The sequence below is a fragment of the Sinohyriopsis cumingii genome, chromosome 7, assembly GCF_028554795.1.
Source record: "Sinohyriopsis cumingii isolate HCF-2022 chromosome 7, ASM2855479v2, whole genome shotgun sequence".
Classification (NCBI taxonomy): domain Eukaryota; kingdom Metazoa; phylum Mollusca; class Bivalvia; order Unionida; family Unionidae; genus Sinohyriopsis; species Sinohyriopsis cumingii.
In genome coordinates this window covers 75034208-75057326 of record NC_142967.1, presented here as the reverse complement: position 1 = coordinate 75057326, position 23119 = coordinate 75034208, and the positions used below count along the sequence as shown (strand labels likewise).

Genomic DNA, 23119 nt, shown 5'->3' with positions numbered 1-23119 from the left:
ACCTTTCAATACCAGGTCCTAAGCTGTGCAATGACACCCTTCAATACCAGGTCATATGACGTGTAATGACTCCTTTCAATGCCAGGCTCATTACTACTCAGTGGCAACTTTCAATGAAATGTCATTCACGTTGCAATGACACATTTCAATACCAGGTCCTATGCTGTGCAATGACACCTTTCAATACCAGATTATATGCTGTGCAATGACACCTTGCAATACCAGGTCCTATGCTGTGCAATAACACCCTTCAATACCAGGTCCTATGATGTGCAATGACACCCTTCAATACCAGGTCCTATGCTGTGCAATGACACTTTGCAATACCAGGTCCTATGCTGTGCAATAACACCTTGCAATACCAGGTCCTATGCTGTGCAATGACACCATGCAATATCAGGTCCTATGCTGTGCAATGACACCTTGCAATACCAGGTCCTATGCTGTGCAATAACATCTTTCAATGCCTGGCTCAATACTGTGCATGGACACCTTTCAACACCAAGTCCATTACTGCGCAATGATGCCTTCACAACAAGTGTGTGCGTGTGTGTGTGTGTGCATGTGTGATATGGGTTTTTAACGTAGCTTTACCAATTTTTCAGTCATATAGCTATGATATCTGCAGTGTGACAGTTTATAGTGCTGTGTAGCACTGAGGCATCATGTTGCAGACATGTAGCATGATGTACCACCCAGTCACATTATCCTGACACCAGGCCGACCAGTCCCAAGACTAACCTCTTAATGCTGAGTGCCTAGCGAGGCAGGCTGTTAGTACCATATTTCATAAGTCTTTGGTATGACTTGGCTAGGGTTCGAACCCATGACCTCCTGCATCCAAGGCAGAGGCTCTAACCACTGTTCCACCGGAGTGGTTACAAGCTGGAATAAGATACCCAGTAACAAAAAGATTTTACACTGACAACTATCAGTTACATGGCTGAGAAATGAAAGTGGAAAGCAAATATAAAGAAAAACTTTAGCGCATGATTTAAACTGTATACTTTTCAATCTACACTCATGAGCTCTATGTAAACACCTGCTCAGTATCCAACAGCAACAACTGTGAAGTAATTTGAAAATGTAAATATCATAGCTAAGAGACGTTTGAGAATATGTATGAGAACATTCCAGTCTTTGAACTTGTTCCATTAATTATTATCAAGGCTTCACCAAAACTGAGGTAAATTGGAGCAAACTTTGGAGTAAGGCTATCTGCTGAAAATAATGTACTGAGTTGCATACAAATGTTTATTTCCATGTTTTCAGCATGACAGTAGGATCTAGAAAGAAAAACCTCTCAAAGAAATTGATTTTCAACATTTCAACTATTTACCTATTAAATTTAAGATCCAGCATTATCAAAAAATTACAAATAAAGTCACTGGACTGTCTTTATTTTGAAACAATGTAGTCACTTGACTGTCTTTATTTTGAAACAATGTAAAGCCCTTCTGTGATTGATATTTTTGGTACAGCATAGTTAATGCACTAGCAATGTAATATTTGATTTAATTTTACATATCACTTGTGAATTATCATTATTTATAATTTATTGAACTTCTTAAGCTGATGCATGATAGTCTGGACTCCACAAGGAATAAATCCATCACAGCACAGTTTGAACTCCACACTGAGTAAATCAATCACTTCACAGTCTGAACTCCACACTGAGTAAATCAATCACTTCACAGTTTGAAAACCAAGAAAAGCATAATATGTAGATTGCAAATTAAGAGTTCAAGCTCTTCTGGGTTTTTCTTGTCCAAGCATTTAAATGATCTGCTAATATTTATTTCTTAATCATTAACATTTTCATGTTATGATAGAAAAAACAGATGTTTAATGATCATTGTTGTATACTGAATAAGATATTAAAAGACCAATAACAAAATATTTATATCTCATGTGTGCCCATTAATAAATTTATATCTCATGTGTACGTCCATTATTAAATTTATATCTCACGTATGCCCATTATTAAATTTGTCTCATGTGTATGTCCATTATTAAATTTATATCTCATGTACGTCCATTATTAAATTTATATCTCATGTACGTCCATTATTAAATGTATATCTCATGCATGTCCATTATTAAATTTATATCTCATGTACGCCCATTATTAAATTTATGTCTCATGTATGTCCATTATTAAATTTATATCTCATGTATGTCCATTATTAAATTTATATCGCATGTACGCCCATTATTAAATTTATGTCTCATGTATGTCCATTGTTAAATTTATATCTCATGTATGCCCATTATTAAATTTATGTCTCATGTATATCCATTATTAAATTTATATCTCATGTACGTCCATTATTAAATTTATATCTCATGCATGTCCATTATTAAATTTATATCGCATGTATGCTCATTATTAAATTTATGTCTCATGTATGTCGATTATTAAATTTATATCTTATCTTATATCAGAAATTTGTAAACTAAAAATGTTGTCATTTATTCAAGATCTAATAACCTGTCAACCATTATAACCCCCTCATTATCAAAGAGTGTAGTGCAGATTATTTTTTCAAGGTTAGTTCATGTAAATTTATTTCCAATGTGTAGTGTATTTTTCAAGGTCAGTTCATGTAAATTTATTTCAGATGTGCTGTGTATTTTACAAGGTTAGTTCATGTAAATTCATTTCAAATATGCAGTGTATTTTACAAGTCTTAGGTTAGTTCATGCAATTTTATTTCAAAGGTGTAGTGTATCTTTCAGGGTCAGTTCATGTAGATTTATTTCAAATGTTTTGTTTACATGTCATTGACTTAAAATTTTGTCAATTTGTATAATTAAATTAACTGGTGACAGGGGTTTGGAATTTGTGCTACCGTACAGACTTTCTGAAAACATCTATACATATGCATTCATAATGTTTTTAGTAAAAAGAGAGCTACTTTGTCATAATATTGCACATTGAAAGATTCAAGTTATGGGCATTACTTAAAGTATGCCCATCCCATATTTTATTATTTTGTTTAGATTTAACAGCTAGAGGTAAATCATTCTGAAGAATGTACACAGCTGTGAAAGAGCTGCACACTTTAATTTTACTGATTTTTAATGCTGAAGGAATTTAAACTTGTTTTCTTTATAAACTCCAGATAGCTACAATAAAATATGCATGGCATCAGCCAATCAATCCATGATTACATACAATAATTTCAATTTATTTAAACATTACATTAACATGAAAATCTTGCAACCATTTGAAAAAAGATCATCTCAATTACTGTAGAAAACTGTATCTTACTGTAAATGATTTTGTTTTATCATCAGTATTGATTACAATATTATTCCACTTGTAGGGATCAAAATAATGCAAGACCTAATTAGCATTTGTATGTCTATAATTCAATCACTTTTTGTATCACATGGTGAAATATATCAGGTAATGATGTAGGAAAGAAAATATCATCTACAAGTTTTGACACAAACAACAGCATCATAATCCCAATCTCAAAAAAAAGAGAGGAGTCTGTATAACGAAGCAAATGCTTAAAATATGACCAATTTTCATTAAATATGAACTTTGTAAGAACCACACAGTTTTTAAAGTAAAAAATTTTATGGAAAACCACCTCACAACAAATATCACTTTCTTCAATGAGTGATCCCATGATTCTACACAATCTTATTAGGCAAATATTTAATACAAATCAGCCAAAATTGTATATTTCTGATACAGGACACATCGGCTTGTGGTAATTACTAACATACAGCCACTTCACAGTTCCTTAAAAAGCTGCTTAAAAATACATACTGGGCTGCTCTCATCTTGAAAATTATTCATCATTGTTTAAAAATGTCATTTTATTGACTAGTTTGTGTTTTATGTATGTACAGAAATGCCACAATATTTCAAAATCATATCTTGCATGCAATACGATGAAAATCAAATATAAATTCATGACAACAGAATAAAATTATGGAAATTTTAACTTACATGTTTTTATACCATGTAACATTCTTGAGGAAGTAGACCCAGATCTGATGACTACCTGCCATAGCCAGGTACAAAACACAGTTGGTCTGTCCATCTTTGACATGAAACAAAACAACATTCAGGTTTAACAGCTAGGTACAAAACACAGTCGGTCTGTCCATCTTTGACAAGAAACAAAACAACATTCAGGTTTAACAGCTAGGTACAAAACACAGTTTGTCTATCTTTGACATGAAACAAAACAACATTCAGGTTTAACAGCTAGGTACAAAACACAGTTAGTCTGTCTATCTTTGACATGAAACAAAACAACATTCAGGTTTAACAGCCAGGTACAAAACACAGTTGGTCTGTCCATCTTTGACAAGAAACAAAACAACATTCAGGTTTAACAGCTAGGTACAAAACACAGTTGGTCTGTCCATCTTTGACATGAAACAAAACAACATTCAGGTTTAACAGCTAGGTACAAAACACACATGGTCTGTCCATTTTTGACATGAAACAAAACAACATTCACGTTTAACAGCTAGGTACAAAACACTGTCGGTCTGTCCATCTTTGACATGAAACAAAACAACATTCAGGTTTAACAGCTAGGTACAAAACACAGTTAGTCTGTCTATCTTTGACATGAAACAAAACAACATTCAGGTTTAACAGCCAGGTACAAAACACAGTTGGTCTGTCCATCTTTGACAAGAAACAAAACAACATTCAGGTTTAACAGCTAGGTACAAAACACAGTTGGTCTGTCCATCTTTGACATGAAACAAAACAACATTCAGGTTTAACAGCCAGGTACAAAACACAGTTAGTCTGTCTATCTTTGACATGAAACAAAACAACATTCAGGTTTAACAGCCAGGTACAAAACACAGTTGGTCTGTCGATCTTTGACATGAAACAAAACAACATTCAGGTTTAACAGCTAGGTACAAAACACAGTTGGTCTGTTGATCTCTGACATGAAACAAAACAACATTCAGGTTTAACAGCCAGGTACAAAACACAGTTGGTCTGTCCATCTTTGACATGAAACAAAACAACATTCAGGTTTAACAGCCAGGTACAAAACACCGTTGGTCTGTCCATCTTTGACATGAAACAAAACAACATTCAGGTTAAACAGCTAGGTACAAAACACTGTCGGTCTGTCCATCTTTGACATGAAACAAAACAACATTCAGGTTTAACAGCCAGGTACAAAACACAGTTAGTCTGTCTGTCTTTGACATGAAACAAAACAACATTCAGGTTTAACAGCCAGGTACAAAACACAGTTGGTCTGTCGATCTCTGACATGAAACAAAACAACATTCAGGTTTAACAGCCAGGTACAAAACACCATTGGTCTGTCCATCTTTGACATGAAACAAAACAACATTCAGGTTTAACAGCTAGGTACAAAACACCATCGGTCTGTCCATCTTTGACAACAAACAAAACAACATTCAGGTTAAACAGCTAGGTACAAAACACAGTTGGTCTGTCCATCTTTGACAAGAAACAAAACAACATTCAGGTTTATCAGCCAGGTACAAAACACCATTGGTCTGTCCATCTTTGACATGAAACAAAACAACATTCAGGTTTAACAGCTAGGTACAAAACACAGTTGGTCTGTCGATCTTTGACATGAAACAAAATGACATTCAGGTTAAATAGCTCGGTACAAAACACAGTTGGTCTGTGTATCTTTGACATGAAACAAAACAACATTCAGGTTTAACAGCTAGATACAAAACACAGTTGGTCTGTCCATCTTTGACAAGAAACAAAACAATATTCAGGTTTAACAGCTAGGTACAAAACACACTTGGTCTGTCCATCTTTGACATGAAACAAAACAACATTCATGTTTAACAGCCACGTACAAAACACAGTTGGTCTGTCGATCTTTGACAAGAAACAAAACAACATTCAGGTTTAACAGCTAGGTACAAAACACCATCGGTCTGTCCATCTTTGACAAGAAACAAAATATTCAGGTTAAACAGCTAGTACAAAACACAGTTGGTCTGTCCATCTTTGACAAGAAACAAAACAACATTCAGGTTTAACAGCTAGGTACAAAACACCGTTGGTCTGTCCATCTTTGACAAGAAACAAAACAACATTCAGATTTAACAGCTAGGTACAAAATACAGTTAGTCTGTCCATCTTTGACAAGAAACAAAACAACATTCAGGTTAAATAGCTAGGTACAAAACGCAGTTGGTCTGTCAATCTTTGACAAGAAACAAAACCACATTCAGGTTAAACAGCTAGGTACAAAACACAGTTGGTCTGTCGATCTTTTACAATAAACAAAATAACATTCAGATTAAACAGCTAGGTACAAAACACACTTGGTCTGTCGATCTTTGACAAGAAACAAAAAAACATCAGATTAAACATTCCTGAGGAGGACTTCCTGTCACAGCTATCCATCTGTAACAGGACACAAATAACATTTAAGTTACTGTGAATTCATTTTCATGTGTACTGGTTCTGCGCTTTGGCAACTGATTACTTTGGTGTCTATATTCCAATCATTAGACATGCATCTGATAGACAAGGTCTTCTTATTATCACAGTAGCAATGAAAAAATCCACTAAAACTGCTACCTCCACAAATATTTAACTGGATATAATGTCAAGCAACAGAGGTTCTTTTTGTCAAGAATGCCTTTTTATTTAGCAAGAAAGCAAAATACTTTAACAGTGAGCTCAATCAAAAAAAGCTTTAACACAAACCTTATTCTTGGTGAATACAAACAAATGGATGAACATTCACATTGAAGCCAAATCAATTACTATTGGCATCATCAGAAGTTTCGAACATAGGCAGCAATATCTCTTGTCAAATGTTTGCAATCTTATTATATCAAAATAACCTACATATATGAAATCAAGTTGTAAATTTATTTCAAGAATGGGTAGGTATAATAAGTGCTGCATAATTAACAATTAAGATTAAATTCTAATACATCTGAGGAAAGGTCCTTTGGACTACCTTAAAGATTTGAACAAGAGGCTGCTTGGTACAGTATCTTGTCTACTGACATGTGTTCCTTGGAACAACATGTCTTGCCTGTGAAAGTTTTCCTTGGAACAACATGTCTTGCCTTGAATAAGTGTTCCTTAGAAAAGTATGTCTGAACATGTCGTGCCTTTGAACAAATATTCCTTGGAACATCATGTCTTGCCCTTGAACCAATGCTGCTTGGAACAACTTGTCTTGCCTTTGAACAAACATTCCTTGGAACAAAATGACATGTCACTGAACAAGCATTCCTTAGAATATGTCTTTCCCATGAACAAGTGTTACCTGAAAAATGTTCTGCCTTTGAAAAAGTATTCATTGAAAAAAACGTTTTGTCTTTGAATATGTGTTCACAGGAACATGTCTTTCTTTTGAGCAAATGTTGCTTGCAACAACATGTCTTGCCTTTTTGAAACATACTATGACACAAGGTATATATGGTACAAAATTTGATGTCATAAAATTTGTGCTTTATATCTGAGACAGACTTTTCAAAGATTAGAAAGTTGTCCATTTTACCTGATAATGGGCTGTTTATTTTGTACATCTAATAAGATATTTCTTTTGTGTTATTTACAAAACAAATCAGCAAATTATGCAAGGTAAGATGTATATGAGACCTTTATCCTATAATTTCAACACAATCTTTGAAAATATCCAAACATTGTCAAGATTTTGTAATTACAGAGGATGGAAAGAACAAAACACAGTAAATTAAAACTGTAGCCCTTGATACATTGCAGCTGCAAGGGGATGCCCTTTTTGCTTTTTGACAAATGACTGTGAAGTACATTAGACGACTCTCCATAAAAATGATCAACATTTTGAAACAATGAAGTTTACAGAATTAAAAAAATATATTCATGGCCTACAATGTACAGGCTTCAGGCTCCACTTTTATGTGAAATACAGGCTGATAACTGTATTTTACTAGTACAAATTTTGTTTGAGGTCAAAGTTACTATAAAATCATTACCACCATTAATATCCCATAATGCCACAATCACTTTTAAAGCTATTTTGTTTTCTTCTGCATTTATTATGTTCAAGTTGTATCAAAGTATGAATTATGAAAATGATGTTAATTAATAAAAATAAAAATTTCAAAAAGTGCATGCATTATTTTAATCTGTGATGTTTTATCATTGTTATAATTGTTCAAGATTTGTGCATCAATAATTTTGCATGCTTTAGTCATTGGTACATTTATTTGCTTCTTTTGTGTGCTTATACACTGTACTGTGTTGCATTTTCAAGTAGCAAAAACATATATGAACTTAACCACCATCTGCATGTAGTGTAGTTTCTAGTTCTTTATCTTAATCCAATGTGCTTTAGCTTAAACACGGCTACATGTTTGCCAAAAAATATGGAGTTTTATTGAAGATGAACTTCTTTATAGACCTTCAAAACAATTCCAAAGTCTAAATAGCAATTTTCCAAACTCTATGTTCTCTGGAAACCAAACAATTCTCTCTTTTTCATGCTGAAAGTTTTCTTTTTCCCCCACATAAATGGACTTTTAGTAAAAAAAATAAATAATGCAGAGTCATTGATTTAATAACTGACAATGTATTGATATGAAAAGCCTAGAAACATGAAGCTGTTATATCAGTTTTCATGGAATCCCTAATTGTTTTTATAGACATAATTCCGCATAATTTGAAGTAAAAAGCTTTTGATTAAATAAAGAATGAATGTAACATTCTCAAAGGACACCATTTGCTATTACTATATTTCGTCAGTGGTCTGACCATATGAACCTAGAATCTAAATTTATCCAAGGAAAGAACACTTTTCCAACATAAAAACTGTGAGGAAAGAATGAAATCGTATTAGTAACAGCTTTAAGATAACTTCAAAAGTCAACTGGAATAATAAAATTGTTTTACCATCTAATAACAAATCCAAGTAATATGAACCTTTCCTGTTTTCGTGTCATTTAGTTGATCTGTGAGAAATATACTACTTGAACAAGAAATGATCCATTGCAAAGCAAGAAAAAAACTTTTTGTTGTCAATTATGCAGTTTTATTGAACAGTTACATATCATTCAATCTGATGCTTTTGCACAAAATATTAAAATATTCCATAACAATATATTAGGTTTTCCAGTAAAATATAATGTAACAATACCAAATTGATGTACATAATTAGGATAAAGGTTAGACAAATCTATTGGGTGATTTCTTTTTATGACTTGTACCATGAACTAGAACACATGTAATCATTTCCACTCAAGGAATGTGGTCGGGGGCTGAACATTTTGGTATTAACCTGTTCTAACTTTGGCACCTAACAGTCATGATGCCAAAGTTATGTCAGAGACATGGCAACAGATAATTTGCAAGGTGATGTTTCATTCAGATGATGTTTTTATGATTCTGTTTGTGTATTTTAATGATTTTTAGGTAAGATGAACACCAATAACAGTTCATGTTTTTAGAATCTGGGCATTGTGACAGCAATTAGCACTTATTTTATGACATCTACTTCTGTAGCATATAAATATATAACTTTAAAGAAAAACTTCAGCACCTAACCCTAATACAGATGATGACAATGATGATAATGAAAATGCCACCACAATGTGATGCTTATATCTATCTGTTAATACAGTGGAGACAATCCAAGTTTGGACCCTACCAGAATTCAACTCTAAACTTAGGTTGTTTGATCCAAATTATACCTGGTGCTCCACCCAGAGCCAGGTCCCAGGGGGAGGATATTTCTTGCAAAGTCCCAGTTTTACCTCCCTCCTTGTCCTGACCTTGTCTTCCTGTCCCTAAAATTGTGCTCACCTGCCTGATCCTCAGATCCACCTGTAGAGAAAGATCATGGTATTTACATGGACACCATTTAGGGAAACAGACATTAAAATTAAAACATTCAGCTGATATCCACAGTAAAGTCCTGCTAATAGCTGCAGTTTCACAAGCATGCACTAACTTGTTTTAAAACTCTTCCTTGCTTCATGAATACAATCACTGCGAATGCACTATTTTTCAAGGGGTACACATCTTCATTGGTCTTGTGGTTCCAATAAACCATGAATTTAAAGACCCACTTAAATTATGATCCCTTCTCTAATCAGAAACCATCGGATCTAATAATGAAATTTAAGTACTGACTAATATTTCTTTTTTTTTCTGCAAAACTGAATAGTTATGGCTACATATACAAATCAATTCTAAGTATATTTTGATAAAAAGCAAAAATAAAGTCTGTTTACATTATTATATCAGATTATCAAAACTAACCTAACACCTCTGAAAATAGGAATAGTACAGTAATGTGTTACAAATGCTAAACAAGATAGGAAAATATAACACTTTGTAAAGTTGGATTTTATGGTAGATGGCTTTGAAAAGGTTTTTTTTTTTATTTAAAACAAACAGACAGGTTTGCACTACAATTTCACTAGTAATTGCCAAGATTTGTTCTGAAAAATACTGACATGTAACATTATTTTGCAAACTAGAAATGAGCTTCAAAATGTAATTTTTTATTTTGCATCTGGTTCTTATTTAACTTTAGCCTTCACCCAATATTAACTAGTAGAGTCTTTCATAATCCCCTCTTTCTATTAAAATTTCTCTTCTTCAACAAATAAAAGGTTCATTTATTGCTAAGTCATGTATTCAACATGATCTCTTCTTATGAAACACAGTTCTTGAAATCAATTACACAATTTCAAAAATGTATGGAACTAGAAAGCACCAACAACTTTAAGGCACAAATTAACAGACCACAGCATAAGTGCATTTTCAATAGTCAAATATGTTGTTTTATTAAAATGAATTGCCATCTGAAAATTGTAAAACATTTGGTGATCAATAATGCAATCAAAGTCTTTTAGGATTTCCTCTTTCTTTATTACGTAAACAAAGTGTTATATGTTAATGAACCTGAGTACTAGTTTTCTGAAGTAATCCTTTAATTTTATAATACCTGGGAAAGAACAGTGACACTTTAAAAACTCAAAGTAATGTATGCCCAATATCTGAGTTTTCTGGTTGTTTCTATATTTTGCAGTGGCAGAAATGCAAATGTTTCCTGCAAGGAATGAGTAATTTACATGATAAATGACAAGAATGTGAGTAAATGAGGTGGCAAATTTCAAATTTTACTGGATAAAATACTGACAATTATAAGTATAGGAGTAACTAATGTGTCACATGTCAAAATTTTACTGCACATAACACTGGCAATGATAAGTATCCAAGTAACATACAAAAAATTTATTGTATAAAATACTGGTAGTTACAGTATTTGAGAAATGATGTGTTATATATCAAAATTTTGCTGGACAAAATATTGGTAGTTACAAGTATCCAAGTACCTGATGTGTTACATATAAAAGATACCGGCAATTACAAGTACCTCAGTAACTTATGTGTCAAATTATCAATATTTTACTGTTACAAGTATCTGAGTAACTTGTGTCTCACATATCACAATTTTATTGGATAAAATACTGTCATTTACAAGTATGGAAGTAAATGATGTGTCACATATCACAATTTTATTGGAAAATACTGTCAATTACAAGTATCTGAGTAACTGATGTGCCACATATCACAATTTTATTGGAAAATACTGTCAATTACAAGTATCAGAGTAACTGATCCATCATGTATCAAAATTTTATTAGACAAGAGACTGGCATTACAAGCATCTTAATAAATGATGTGCCATATATCGAAATTGTATTGGATACATTAGTGGTAATTATATGGATACAGGTAACTGATCTGTCACATACTAAAACGTATCAGATGAAACACTAGCAATTTTCATGTTGAACCTGCAATCTATTCTTGAACTGTACAAGCCTGCCATGGTGCTGTTAGCTACCTTTCTAATGGCATGATTCTCTGTGTCTGCAACATACAAAACCTCTCCATCAAAAACCAATCCCTGAGGAGAATTAAATCTACATTCTGTGTACCCTCCATCTATGAAACCCCTGTCTGGGCCTCCTATGCAGTCCTGGATGAAAAATTAAATAGCATTCAAGAAAAATCAATGGAATAGTACAACTCAGAACTTCATTAACAATGCTGGGTGTGAAATGAGACAAGTAACAAACTGACAGATGAATGTCCAATTTAGCAATTTACAGTCTTCAGCTTATAAAATAATCTCAAACAGATGCATACAAAAAATGTCCAGTAAGACCACTCATTTTATTGATACTCTAAGTATCTGGTGCACATTAATACTTTAAAATATTTGGTGCACAATGATACTTTAAAATATTTGGTGCACACTGATACTTTAAAATATTTGGTGCACATTGATACTTTAAAATATTTGGTGTGCACTGATACTTTAAAATATATGGTGCACAATGATACTTTAAAATACTTGGTGTACATTGATACTTTAAAATATCTGGTGCACACTGATACTTTAAAATATTTGGTGCACATTGATACTTTAAAATATATGGTGCACAATGATACTTTAAAATACTTGGTGTACACTGATACTTTAAAATATTTGGTGCACACTGATACTTTAAAATATTTGGTGCACATTGATACTTTAAAATATATGGTGCACAATGATACTTTAAAATACTTGGTGTACATTGATACTTTAAAATACTTGGAGTACATTGATACTTTAAAATACTTGGTGCACATTAATACTTTAAAATACTTGGTGTACATTGATACTTTAAAATACTTGGTGTACATTGATACTTTAAAATACTTGGTGCACATTGATACTTTAAAATACTTGGTGTACATTGATACTTTACAATATTTGGTGCACATTGATACTTTAAAATATATGGTGCACATTGATACTTTAAAATATTTGGTGCACACTGATACTTTAAAATATTTGGTTCACGTTGATACTTTAAAATATTTGGTGCACATTGATACTTTAAAATATTTGGTGCACATTGATACTTTAAAATATTTGGTGCATGTTGATACTTTAAAATATTTGGTGCACGTTGATACTTTAAAATATCTGGTGCATGTTGATACTTTAAAATACTTGGTGTACATTGATACTTTAAATATTTGGTGCACATTGATACTTTAAAATACTTGGTACACATTGATACTTTAAAATATTTGGTGCACATTGATACTTTAAAATATTTGGTGCACAATGATACTTTAAAATAATTGGTGTACATTGATACTTTAAAATACTTGGTGTACATTGATACTTTAAAATATTTGGTGCACATTAATACTTTAAAATATATGGTGCACAATGATACTTTAAAATAATTGGTGTACATTGATACTTTAAAATACTTGGTGCTCATTGATACTTTAAAATATTTGGTGCACATTGATACTTTAAAATACCTGGTGTAATTAATACTTTAAATATTTGGTGCACAATGATGCTTTAAAATACTTGGTGTACATTGATACTTTAAAATACTTGGTGTACATTAATACTTTAAACATTTGGTGCACAATGATACTTTAAAATATTTGGTGCACATTGATAGTTTAAAATATTTGGTGCACAATGATACTTTAAAATAAATGGTGTACATTGATACTTTAAAATACTTGGTGTACATTGATACTTTAAAATATTTGGTGCACATTGATACTTTAAATATTTGGTGCACATTGATACTTTAAAATACCTGGTGTACATTGATACTTTAAAATACTTGGTGTACATTGATACTTTAAAATACTTGATGCACATTGATACTTTAAAATATTTGGTGTACACTGATACTTTAAAATATTTGATGCACATTGATACTTTAAAATATTTGGTGTACACTGATACTTTAAAATATTTGATGCACATTGATACTTTAAAATATTTGGTGTACATTGATACTTTAAAATATCTGGTGCACATTAATACTTTAAAATACTTGGTGCACATTAATACTTTAAAATATTTGGTGTACATTAATACTTTAAACATTTGGTGCACAATGATACTTTAAAATATTTGGTGCACATTGATAGTTTAAAATATTTGGTGCACAATGATACTTTAAAATAATTGGTGTGCATTGATACTTTAAAACACTTGGTGTACATTAATACTTTAAACATTTGGTGCACAATGATACTTTAAAATATTTGGTGCACATTGATAGTTTAAAATATTTGGTGCACAATGATACTTTAAAATAAATGGTGTACATTGATACTTTAAAATACTTGGTGTACATTGATACTTTAAAATATTTGGTGCACATTGATACTTTAAATATTTGGTGCACACTGATACTTTAAAATACCTGGTGTACATTGATACTTTAAAATACTTGGTGTACATTGATACTTTAAAATACTTGATGCACATTGATACTTTAAAATATTTGGTGTACACTGATACTTTAAAATATTTGATGCACATTGATACTTTAAAATATTTGGTGCATGTTGATACTTTAAAATATTTGGTGCACGTTGATACTTTAAAATATCTGGTGCACATTAATACTTTAAAATACTTGGTGCACATTAATACTTTAAAATATTTGGTGCACATTAATACTTTAAAATACTTGGTGCACATTAATACTTTAAAATACTTGGTGCACGTTGATACTTTAAAATATTTGGTGCACATTAATACTTTAAAATATTTGGTGCACAATGATACTTTAAAATACTTGGTGTACATTAATACTTTAAAATATTTGGTGCACATTAATACTTTAAAATACTTGGTGCACATTAATACTTTAAAATACTTGGTGCATGTTGATACTTCAAAATACTTGGTGCACATTAATACTTTAAAATATTTGGTGCACAATGATACTTTAAAATACTTGGTGTACATTAATACTTTAAAATATTTTGTGCACAATGATACTTTAAAATACTTGGTGTACATTGATACTTTAAAATATATCGTGCACAATGATACTTTAAAATACTTGGTGTACATTGATACTTTAAAATATTTGGTGCACACTGATACTTTAAAATATTTGGTGCACAATGATACTTTAAAATATTTGGTGTACATTAGTACTTTAAAATATTTGGTGCACAATGATACTTTAAAACACTTGGTGTACAGTGATACTTTAAAATATTTGGTGCTCATTAATACTTTAAAATACTTGGTGCACACTGATACTTTAAAATATTTGGCGCACATTGATACTTTAAAATATTTGGTGCACAATGATACTTTAAAATACTTGGTGTACATTGATACTTTAAAATATTTGGTGCACATTGATACTTTAAAATACTTGGTGTACATTGATACTTTAAAATACTTGGTGCACATTGATACTATAGTCTATGTACATTGATACACTGAAATAGTCTGTGCAGATTGAAACTCTAAAATAGTTGGTGTACATTAATACTATAAAATACTCAGTGCACAATGATACTCTAAAATAATCTGTGCACAATGATACTCTAAAATAGTTGGTGTACATTAATACTATAAAATACTCAGTGCACACTGACATTCTAAAATACTCTGTGCACAATGATACTCTAAAACAGTTGGTGTACATTAATACTATAAAATACTCTCTGCACACTGATACTCTAAAATACACTGTGCACATTGATACTCTAAAATACTCTGTGCACAATGATACTCTAAAACAGTTGGTGTACATTAATACTATAAAATACTCTGTGCACATTGATACTTTAAAATATTTGGTGCACATTGATACTCTAAAATACTCTGTGCACAATGATACTCTAAAATAGTTGGTGTACATTAATACTATAAAATACTCAGTGCACACTGATATTCTAAAATACTCTGTGCACAATGATACTCTAAAACAGTTGGTGTACATTAATACTATAAAATACTCTCTGCACATTGATACTCTAAAATACTCTGTGCACATTGATACTCTAAAATACTCTGTGCACAATGATACTCTAAAACAGTTGGTGTACATTAATACTATAAAATACTCTGTGCACATTGATACTCTAAAATATTTGGTGCACATTGATACCCTAAAATACTCTGTGCACACTGACATTCTAAAATAGTTGGTGTACATATATACTATAAAATACTCTGTGCACACTGATACTTTAAAATACTCTGTGCACACTGATACTTTAAAATACTCTTTTCACACTGATACTCTAAAATACTTGGTGCACATTGATATTTGGATTTATATACCTACCATAACAATACCATTTTTATCCAACTGCAATATTCTATTATGCCCTGTGTCAGCTACTGCAATTATCTTGCCATCTGAACTTGTGCAGATTTTGCCTGGAAAATGCAGGGGAGAGGGTGAAAGATTCTCTATTTCAGGCTTCACTGGCAGTGAATGGTCACTGATATCTCCTTTCTCTTTGTAATATTCTAGTGTTATTCTGAGAAAGTCAAATAACCTCTCTCTATGGCCTTCTCCAACAAGAATATACAAAAACTGCTGAGATGGTCCAACTATCACAAACGTTGGCCAGCATGCAATCTGTAACTCTGTCCACATCATCACATCATGATCATTCACAACTGGGTGCCGTATGTTGTATCTTATCAAAGCACTAAGGATATTTTCTGACAACTTTTCATTTTGGAATTTGGCAGAATGTACACCGACTACAACAACCCCATCCTGAACTGAGTAAACTGACTCCAGAGCTTCAAGATCAGGGAGGACATGAAGGCAGTTGATACAGCAGTAGGTAAAGAAATCCAATACTACTATTTTCCCTCTCAGGTACTCATCCCAGGAGAAACTTTGGGATACATTCAACCACTCCAGATCTAGAAAGAAAATGATATATCTCATTAAATCAATCAATCAATCAATCAATCAGTCAGTCAATTAACATGAGTTATCAGAAGACAGTATAACTGGCCTGTATACCAATATAACTATTTAGACCTAACATCAAAATTGTTCCAAATGTCTAAGGAAATCCTTCTTCACTAGCCAATTACTTTTTTAACTTATTTATTGATAATAAAGGTTTAGTTTCACAAACTTTTGCTGACAGCGAAGCTTGTCTTTTGGGGAAATAATAATATAGCAGTTTCTACAGGAATTTGAGCAAATACCAAAAGTAGGTAAGTGGGATAACATAAATTTAACATTCTCTATTTAGTAGGATAACATAAATATAACATTCTCTATATATTATATATCCTGATCAACAGAAACATATACATTTACCTGTAGATTGAATCAATAGTGCATAAGACACTGATCCCAAATACTTAACTCTGAATGAAAACAATGAAGCATGAAATATGGTGACCTTTTTCAAAATGATGGAGATATACATACCATATGAAGTCCACATAAAAGTACAGAATCCAACAAATACTATTACATAAGAAATAATCTAAATACAGAGCTCAATCAAGTCACTGATGCATCAGATTTAGGTCAAAGCATCCTACTTCCTGCTGTCTACATAGTGGAATCTTAAACAAACTTTATTCTGCCGTCTTCATAGAGGAACCTTAAACAAACCTTATCCTGCAGTCTTCATAGAGGAACCTTAAACAAACCTTATCGACATGCTGTCTTTATAGAGGAATCTTAAACAAACTTTATCTTGCTGTCTTCACAGAGGAATCTAAAAACAAACCTTATCCTGCTGTCTTCATAGAGGAACCCTTAAATAAACCTCATCCTGATGTCTTCATAGAGGAATCTTAAATAAACCTCATCCTGCTGTCTTCATAGAGGAACCCTTAAATAAACCTCATCCTGCTGTCTTCATAGAGGAACCTTAAACAAACCTTATCGACATGCTGTCTTTATTGAGGAATCTTAAACTTTATCCTGCTGTCTTCATAGAGGAATTTTAAACAAACCTTATCCTGCTGTCTTCATAGAGGAACCCTTAAATAAACCTCATCCTGCTATCTTCATAAAGGAATCTTAAATAAACCTCATCCTGCTGTCTTCATAGAGGAACCCTTAAATAAACCTCATCCTGCTGTCTTCATAGAGGAATCTTAAATAAACCTCATCCTGCTGTCTTCATAGAGGAACCCTTAAATAAACCTTATCCTGCCATCTTCATAGAGGAACCCTTAAATAAACCTCATCCTGCTGTCTATTTAGAGCTACCTTAAATACATATTTTAATCTCAAAACCATCCCTTAAATTGCAACAGAAAAACACAGTGTGCATTCTTAGGATTTAATAATACATTAGATGATTATTTATACAGTGCCAATTAAAAGTGGAGTTCTAACAATGTAGAATTAAAAAAAAATGCAGCAATAAACATATGAAGATAAATTCTTTAAAAAATTGTAAACTTGCATTTTTACAAGATAAAAGGTAAAAATGTACAAATTCTTTCAATGGTATAGAAATAAGGAACTCATAAAATACAAATCATTAAAATATAGGTTAATTTATTCCTATATAACCACAAGCATATTTCTCTTGCATTACATTATCTTAAAACGTCTTAAATGAATTAACATGAAAACATTGTCTCACACGTAATTGACACACATAAAAAGAATGTCTTTCACTGTCAGCAAACAACTCTAAGGTATGCACTGTGATCGATCTTTTGTTGTTGTTGTTGTTGTGGGGTTTAACGCCATTTTTCAGCACACGATAGGCTATGCATGGTGGCCAGTATTAATGGTGGAGGAAGAACCCAGGAAAACCCTGGAAAGAACCACCAACCCACGAGAAGCTACTGGCATGCTTTCTCACATACCACTGTGTCGAGGTCCACCCTTCTAAAGGTGTGCATGGGTCAAATATGTGTTCATGCATGGGTCAGATATGTGGTCATGCATGAGTCAAATAGGCCAAAAACACCAACTTCCAGGTCATCATCCAATAACATACTGCCTAGTTGTGTTAGAAACATTGTTTTTCATTGGCTGTTTGGCACGCACATGAGCAGAAGGGTAAAAGTTGGAGTTCTTTTTTTTGCTAAACAGAGCCATTATTTTTGTATCGAGACCACTCTTTATTCCAAATGCCCATTTTATCCTACTTTTTGCAAACATTTTTTAAGGTTCTTCTGTCTGTTTGCAGTTCATGCCAGTCTGCCTTAGATCTGAGACCAAAAAGTCTAAAATCCAGACATAAAATCGGATTCTGACCATGGGCAAATTTTAGGTAGAAAAAAATCGGGTCCAAAAAATGTGGTTTTTCCTTCTGTATTTTATAGTGTAACTAGAAATTCCAGATTATTTTGTATCATTGTAGAGCTACATCTGTCTAACTTTTTATAATACCACCCACTTTCATGTATCATGCATGACCATGACACTGCAGAGCTCGGCAGTAAGCTACTACCTCCTGCCATGTTAACTCGTCACCAGGGGTTATGCTAATAGCAATGAGTGAACAATTCTCTCTAGTTTTAGCCAGGATACCCATTGTCCCATGAACCACATGTTAATTAAATCTGATACAGCTGTAGACAAAACATATGAGGGCAAAATTCATCAGACTGAAACAAATTAGTCAGACTACCAATGAGGCTACCCAAATGGAATTGTGAATATATGTTGCTGCATAATTCCAGGAAATGTGTGGTAGTTACTCATGTAAGTTTCTCAGCCAATAACACCTTTTGTAGGCACTGACAGAACTATAATAGCAACTCAAAGCAATAACTAGCATGAGCAAAGATCAAAACTTAATGCCACCTGACTACAGGAAGTGTACATGTACTCACTGATAAAGTAAAATCTTATTTATTGGGAATGATGTTGTTGTTGTTGTTGGGTTTAACACCATTTTTCAGCACACGATAGGCTATGTATGGCGGCCAGTATTAATGGTGGAGGAAGAACCTGGGAAAACCCCGGGAAGAACCACTGACCCACTATTGGGAATGAAAAAGTTGTTGCACTTGCAAAGAAAATCACACAACATGCTAAATGATCATAAGCACCCCTAAAACATCAATGGGTAGTTTAAACTTCCTCTACAAGCATCAACTTCAGGGCTCACTCTTTATAAGACTGTTGATGGAAAACATAAAAGTGAACTATGTCATGAATGGGGGGGGCCTTAAATTGAGGGATATTTTGATAAAGCTATCACAATAGTACATACAAGCAAACAGGGTATTCATCAAAGTGAAATAACATTTGTTTCTAATTAGCTAGGATGTACTGTACAATGAACTTTTATTCTGAAGTAAACAAAATTAAAATGGAAATGACAGAACAAAATTCAACCAAGTCAATGGAATCCATGACCATACCCACTGGGAAACAGTATACCGAATGTCTTTATAGTTGAGAACCACAGTACAAAAGTTAGAGGGACAGGACAATATGTAGAGATTAAATGATATATTAAATTATATATGTTATCTACTTCACCATATTCAAGATTTTATGATTTTGATTGCAGACTGTGAGGGTATCTACCTTTGCTAAAATCTGGGACCTTGAACTTTAACTTGTTATCCATATTTGCTAGATGCTGTTGAACCATTCTTGTCATTTCCTCTTTATTACACTCTGCCAGTCTCTCATCCAAGACTGCACAAGCCTCAAGGACATCATTAATGCTTGCCATGACTCTGTGAAATAGTGAGGATTTTCCTGAAAATGAGAAACACTTGTTTTAGCTTAAATGCTTTAATAATCTCCTGCTGTAATAATAATAATAATAATGATAATAATAATAATAATAATAATAATAATAATAATATAATAATAATAATGTGTGCATGTGATTTGGATTTTTAATGTAACTTTAACAATTTTTCAATCATATCGCTACAGTGTCTGCAGTGTGGCAGTTTATAGTGATGTCTAGCACTGGGGCATCATGCAGCAGACATGTAGCATGATGTCCCACCCAGCCACATTATCCTGACACCAAGCCAACCAGTCCTAACACTAACTTCTTAATGCTGAGTGCCAAGTGAGGCAGCTGTTAGTACTGTTTTTGTAAGTCTTTGGTATGACTCGGCTGGGGATCGAACCCATGACCTCCCACATCTGAGGCAGATGCTCTAACCACTAGACCACCAGAGTGGTAATAATAATAATAATAATAATAATGAATATCATTGCCATATAAAGATTCTAATACTGGTAAATTGTAAGCATCGCTAAAAGCCAAGTACTGGTTTATAAAGTTCTGGCACACATAAATATTTGACATTTCTCCAAAATCCAAAATGAAGCTGAGCAAATAAGAGACAAACAACATTGGAAATAAAAGATAATGTCGGTTTGAGTTTTTGTTTTTGAAAAGTTTTTGTATTAAGTCAACCAGATGGATTTCATGGAACCTGAAACCATATTGTCCTGCAAATTGTTTTATTCTATTTGATTCATGAATCTATTTTGTCTTCCATTAGTTTCCTGGTGTTACGTTAGTGAGAATGGTCAATGTATAACAGGGTCATATTTCACATATTGTCACCTCTTGTAAATATTGGTCTGACATTTGATTCCTTTTTTGTATCACCTGGTATAGTAACTGAATTCTGGAAAATGGCGATTAATATATGGCAAATCTAAAGCGTCTTCCATGGATGTGGCAAATGAATGATATTCCGAGTCAGTATCATCGTTTGTTATAACGTACATGATGTAAGCGCAGAACATAAAATCTGTATATATAAAAATTAGATTAGAAACAGTGGTTACACTTTTGCTCCTTTTTAGTTTTTTTATTCATTAATTACAATTTTACCTTTTTGATTGTATGTTTTTTTTTTTTTTTAAATTCAGCAGGACTTTATCAATGTTTATATATTTATTATGTCATACGAGTCGTTCGAAAATGTCTTCTTCAAGCAGTTTTAAAATCTATCATATAACATTAACGAAATTAATAATGCATTTCAATAAGTATTATTGAAATTTATTATCGTGTCGATCATACTTAGCTAAAATAATAGCAATATATATATTATATAAAATTGAGAGTTTTTTGTACATTTTCCTCTTATAATCTGCATTCATAAAACCTGACTTCGTTAAAATCTTTATGCTTTTGCATCTGCTCTCAAAACAAAGATGGCTGCCTCCAAGAAGAAGCGTATGGAAGAAGATATGGAAGATGAAAAAGAGATAAATGAAGAAGACATTGATGACAGCGAGGACAACTATATGGACTCAGATGGTGAAGAAGATAATGCCATTATGAATGAGGTGATTTATTTTAACGATTAATGAAAGATCAATTTTTTCACCTCCCGTGGTCCATTGCACAACAGGCCGCTAGTCCTACAGTGTAAGACGTATCACATGTTATTTATGTTTTAGTGCCAAAACATAAATATCAGCGTCGAGGTCCTACATGTTGGACTAAACAGGCTGCATACGTAGTGCTACAATGTAAAACCTCGACGCTGATACTTGTTTTGGGCGTCTTATCAGCGTCGAGGTCTAGTCCTACAATGTGAGACATAGCACATGTTGGTTTTGTTTAAGTGCCTGACGCCCAAAACATAAATATCAGCGTCAAGGTCTTACCTGTAGGACTATGTCGAGGTCTTACATTCTAAGACTGCGTATGCGGCCTTTTGAAATGAATGGCTGTTTCGGCCCAAATTACAAGCAGATTCGGACTCTTTGAAATATTAAAAGAAAAACGATGGAACACACTTAGTACTTAATAGGTTATACTGTAGTCCTATAATGTAATACATATCACATAGTTTTGTTATGTTGCTATGTCTTCTTGCATTATTAACAGCCTTAGGTAGCATGCTCTCAAGTTGACCGACAGGAGAACGAGAGGTAACATTTTCAGGAATATCTCGCGTGCTTTGCAGCCCATATCAACACTCACCCACAAATGTAAATTTAATTGATTATATTTAATTTGCTGTCTTAATCCGGAATCAAAATCAGACTGTAGCAAATGGACGCATTTTCATGATCTGGTATGTTTGTTGGAATGCAGTGGAAGCTGGGAATGCCAAAATCAGATTATGTTCAAGAACGTTTCTTTAAAGAAACAAAAAAGAAATAAACTGATATTGAAGAAAGTGTTTTGATACTTTTGTTTTATTCAAGATATTTATCATCCTTTTAACCAATTTTGGCATTCCCAGCTTCCATCACATTCTAACCAACTGAAATGTAGGTCAGCAGAACTTGGAAACACGACTATTTGCTTGTGTGAGAATTTGAGATTTATTTTAAAAAAATACATCAAAGTATAACATATATACTCGTG

The 23119-nt window shown here is 32.8% G+C and overlaps 2 protein-coding genes across 2 annotated transcripts in view; one reads left to right on the top strand and one right to left on the bottom strand.

The window, feature by feature from the left end:
- Positions 1-21732, bottom strand: part of LOC149795529 (NHL repeat-containing protein 2-like) — a 50581-nt gene extending 28849 nt beyond the window's left edge. Inside the window, exons 1-6 of the mRNA XM_089965336.1 lie at positions 21626-21732; positions 20344-20520; positions 16141-16736; positions 11853-11987; positions 9685-9817; positions 3968-4061 (exon numbers count right to left, since the gene is read on the bottom strand). Coding sequence (XP_089821462.1) covers positions 3968-4061; positions 9685-9817; positions 11853-11987; positions 16141-16736; positions 20344-20494 — 1109 coding nt within the window. The 5' untranslated portion in view covers positions 20495-20520; positions 21626-21732. The remainder of the gene's footprint in view (positions 1-3967; positions 4062-9684; positions 9818-11852; positions 11988-16140; positions 16737-20343; positions 20521-21625) is intronic.
- A 199-nt stretch (positions 21733-21931) lies between these two features.
- LOC149795528 (protein BCCIP homolog) overlaps positions 21932-23119 on the top strand; it is a 35444-nt gene continuing 34256 nt past the window's right edge. Inside the window, exon 1 of the mRNA XM_089965335.1 lies at positions 21932-22086. Coding sequence (XP_089821461.1) covers positions 21952-22086 — 135 coding nt within the window. The 5' untranslated portion in view covers positions 21932-21951. The remainder of the gene's footprint in view (positions 22087-23119) is intronic.